We start from the raw sequence: 4,517 nt of genomic DNA on the forward strand, positions 1-4,517 counted from the left end.
CTGCAACGCCTATTATAGAAGACAGTTCTTCTGATGATCAAACACAAGCTCTAATAGAACCGGTTCCACAAATGCCTCCACCGGTTACTGACCATTCCACCAAACCTTCCTCAGCATCTTGGTTTACATTTGATGACATTCCAGGTCACAAATGGCCTTCTCATCTTCAAGAATATGCTGCATGGATTGATCTCCAAGGAACCAAACCTAATGCCAATCCAGAAAGTTTTCTTTGTGAATTTATGGCCCGTTCAACGAGTTTTTATGAGATTGGTTAAAAAGCTTGGGAGAATACAGACAGCTCCAATTCATGCAATCCCCCATTGGCACAGTTCATAGGTGAACGCACAGCTTCCAAAGAAGTAGATCGAAAAGAATATTACCAGATGAAATGCTGTTCTCTCAAAAGACATCTTTTAGAATCTCATTACAAACGAATGAGTATTCTATTTTACAAGCTGAACGATTTCAATGAACCGTCCCTCAAGCATGTCTTCATCACTTCACTTCCTTCAGAACTTCAACCTGATCTTCAAAGACAACTCACTGCCACAAATCTCAGCATAGCTGACATTTCTCTTGGAAAGATTTTTCAAACAGCAATGTTATGCCTTGACAAAATATATGAACAGAAAGAGTTCTTCAAAGATCTCATGGCAGATAAGAAACCCTTTTCTGAAGCTTGCAAAAAAACCCTATCTCCAAATTGAATGCAAAGATGAGAAGAAATGTTTTTGTCCAACCGAGAAGAAAAAACACTTTCAGAAACACTTCCACAAAAAATCATCCTCCAAAAAGCCTTTTCGGTATTTCAAGAAAAAAGATGTTTCTCAGTATAGAAAAAAGAAGCATAACCGTTGTTTCATCTGCAAGAAACGCAGTCACTTTGCTCGAAACTGTCCTCATAAATCTGCCAAAGCTGTTCCTCTCATACAATATCTCCAACATTCTTCATTGTTATCTGAAAACAAAGATGTTGAATCCAACTTCTCAGAACAGTCAAAACAAAATGATCAGACTGCTTTCATCCTTGCAAAATCTTCTGATTCTGATGGTATTTCAGTCATTTCTACAGTTCAAAATGTCAACCAGGTTTCAACCATTCCCAGACCTTCTCTCAAAATGTCAATCCTTCCTTTAAAGTTTCATAAACCTATTCCTGTCATCAGGTTTATTGACACTGGTGCAGATACCAGTATGATTGATCATTCTGTCCTTCCTCAGACTGTTGGGAAAACCATTCCAAATTATTTAGAGCAGTCAATGGCGAAACATTTGAAACAACTCTGATTACCAAAAAAACCCATTGGTATTCAGTTATTTCCGAATTGCATTATTTGGAAAAAGATTGTAGCATCCACTCTTCCAGATAAAGACTTGCTCATAGGTTTTGATATCCTTCATTTGGTCAAAAATCTATTCATTACTAGTTCTGGAATTCGCTACAAGCAGATGTTCTTGCCTTATACAGATATGCTTCGTCTGTATACACTTTCTGATGTCCCATCTCCATACAGTCATATTTCACAAAAACTTCTTGAGTTCTATCCAGAAAATCATTCTCAATTCCATTATCCTTCCCCTCTCTGGAAAAATGAACAGTTCTTCATTCACCTTCCTTTTAAACTCAATGAAGACATAAACCCTACAAAAGCATCTCACCCGAGTATGTCTCCTTCAGACCTCTTGCTTGCTAAGCAAGAATGTTCTCAGTTGCTTGAACAAGGTCTAATTGAACCAACTGATTCAGACTGGGCTTGTCAAGCTTTCTATATTGAAAAAAGATCTGAATTAGTTCGTGGTAAAAAGCGGTTAGTCATTGATTCCCAGCCACTCAATTCTTTCCTTAAAGATGATAAGTTCCCCCTTCCAAAAGTCCAAACCCTGTTTGTCCATCTTCAAGGGGCACGTACCTTCTCTAAATTTGATTTAAAAGCTGGTTTTTCACCAGTTGATCATCCCAAAACTGCTTTCTGCATTCCTAATGCTCACTATCAATGGACTATTATGCCATTTGGTCTTAAAGTTACTCCGTCCTTATTTCGAAAGGCCATGACAAAAATTTTCAGTCCCATCCTCCATCATGCTTTGGTCTACATCGATGATATTTGATTATTCTCCTCTGATCATGATAGCCATCAACAACTCCTTTTGGATTTCTTTCATATTGTGCAGGTTCATGGAATCATGCTTTCTGAAAAAAAAAGCAACATAGCAAAAGAATCTATTGACTTTCTTGGCATAGTGATCACAAATGACCACTACCAACCTGGCCCGCACATTGCAACCAAATTATTAAAGTTTCCAAATACAAATCTCACCAAAAAGAAAATTCAACAATTCCTCGGGATTGTTAATTATGTTTGAGATTTCATTCCTAAAGTTGCAATCCACACCAGCCAGCTGTCCCACATGTGTCCTCCCTGGAGACCAGCACAGACTGAAGCTGTCAAGCAGCTGAAAGTGATAGCTCAATCACCTCCTCCACTCAGAATTCCCACAACTGGACAACTCATTTTGCAGACAGATGCCCGTGATGATTACTGGAGTGCCATCCTTCTCGAAAGAATAGATGGCTTGGACCATTTCAGTGCCTATGCAAGCGGACAATTCAAAGACTCTGAAAAGAACTACCATGTGATCCACAAAGAGATTTTGGCGGTAAAGTATGGAATCAAAAAATTTGAATTTCATCTAATCAGCCATAAATTCCTTGTCTGGGTTTGTGACAGTATAATGGGGAGTGTCAGTATGGAGAAGGGACTGAAAGTCTTCCCATGGGTCCTGAGCATCTTAATTGCATTTTTCCTAGAATCTTTGATTTCAAGAACAAATTGCTCCCTAACAAGCCATTGCTTAACCTCAAAACGTAGTTCTCCAAATATGACTTTACTGTCCAGCACATCAAAGGTAAACAGAACCTCATCCTAGACTTCCTCACACGTCTGGCTATAAATAAACCCTTACTCCTCTCTTCAACTCATATCATCCTTTCAAAGCTCTCAACCAAAGATCTTTTCCCATGAACATTCCTTTTTCTTCAACCTACCAAATCCAAGACTTTGCTAAGAAATTCCTCTACCGGTATTTCTTCAATGTCCACAGTAAGAATCCTGATCGTTTTCCTACACTTTGTATGGAAAACTTGTTTCTCACAGGTCTCACCTTGTCTCACCTCTCCATCTCAGAAGATGAGTTATGGTATATGTGGTGTCTCACAACCTTGTATGCTACAAAACTGGTCTTCCCTGTTAAACCAGTCCTCTGCTACATCACCACTCCTGAGTTTTCCCTTGATCTTCTATGGACACTCCTCGAATGGTATTCACCCCTCACATGGTGGCGTAAACAGCTCCAGAATCTGTGTACTTTCAACAGATTAAATAGGATGCCAGAACACGAAGCAAATATGTTCACCACAGTTTTCATTATTCACCGGCCATATTTTCAACACCCAGAAACTAGAGACTTCTGGACTCAAGACATGGCTTATGAATGGAAAACTTATCCCCATCCTTACCCTCTTATCCATGATACATCAGTCACATCTGTTCTTCGAGCTTATCTCATGGAACTCAACATTGTTCAACCACCGGCCACAAACATCCACCACACCTCTGTCGGACCGTCCCACAGCTTGGAAATAGTTCCAAAGACAAGCCTGTACTCCAGGTTCAAGTTCAAGTCCACATGGGATTCTTGTCATGGAACAACGTCCTGATTACACTAATGTCTTATTCCAAGACGCTCAGGATCCTTGGGAAGATTTTCAGTCTCTTCTTCACACTGAAAATACCCCATACATTGTCACCAATCCAGACTCTCCTGGTCCTTCCACATCAAAAATAACTGACGCAGATGAAGATAAATATCTGCAAGCTGAAGCTTATCTTGACCAAAGACGGATGCACCGAGCCTAGCATCATTATGAAAAAGAGACTGGTGATGTGTCTCCATCCAGATGTCCCTCCACTCCATAATCACTGATAAGCACGTGAAGCTTTAGCTTTTGCTTTATTAAAGTTTGCTTTAATAATTAGACAAGGGTCCTGTCTTGTCTAAAGTTTGCTTTTGCTTTTCTAGTTTGGCGTGGTGTGCTTTAGTGCTTTCTTGCTTTCATAATTATGTTTCTCCTTTTGTAAAAGAAAAGGGTCCCACCTTTTCTCTTTCCTCCTCGAGATCTCTATATAAGGATCTCTCTTCTCTTTTGTAAGGTAGGAGTTAATTAGCAATAAAATTCAGTTTTCTTACATCATGTTTCTCTAAACCCTTTCTATCTTCTAGGAGTTAAGAAAATTATTGGGAATACTAAGGATACGTTCATCTTTAATTTCAATACTAAGTATGCTCTGCACTTGCCTTAAGCCTAAGGATCCTGTGCATTAGAAAGGTCTTGTTTTTATCCTCCAAAACCGATTTTTGTAAAACAAAATTGTTTTCTCACAACGTTCACCCTCTTTGAGGCCGTGTTTTTGGGTGGTATCGTGAAAAACTGTTTTCACTATGATTTTCGAATT

The 4,517-nt window shown here is 39.2% G+C and overlaps 1 protein-coding gene across 1 annotated transcript; it reads left to right on the forward strand.

Moving 5' to 3' along the window:
* The first annotated feature begins 624 nt into the window (after positions 1–624).
* On the forward strand, positions 625–2,112 carry LOC107178675 (uncharacterized). Its single transcript, XM_052443832.1, has 2 exons — positions 625–1,227; positions 1,348–2,112. Exons 1-2 carry the CDS (start codon positions 625–627, stop codon positions 2,110–2,112), a joined length of 1,368 nt encoding a protein of 455 aa, XP_052299792.1.
* Positions 2,113–4,517: the final 2,405 nt, after the last annotated feature.

The sequence above is a fragment of the Citrus sinensis genome, chromosome 1 (assembly GCF_022201045.2).
Source record: "Citrus sinensis cultivar Valencia sweet orange chromosome 1, DVS_A1.0, whole genome shotgun sequence".
Classification (NCBI taxonomy): Eukaryota; Viridiplantae; Streptophyta; class Magnoliopsida; order Sapindales; family Rutaceae; genus Citrus; species Citrus sinensis.

Coding starts and splice junctions, on each gene's coding strand:
- LOC107178675 (XM_052443832.1), top strand. CDS start 625: ATGAACAGAAAGAGTTCTTCAAAGATCTCATGGCAGATAAGAAACCCT. Junction 1,228..1,347: donor ATTCTGTCCTTCCTCAGACT/GTTGGGAAAACC, acceptor ATTTGGAAAAAG/ATTGTAGCATCCACTCTTCC.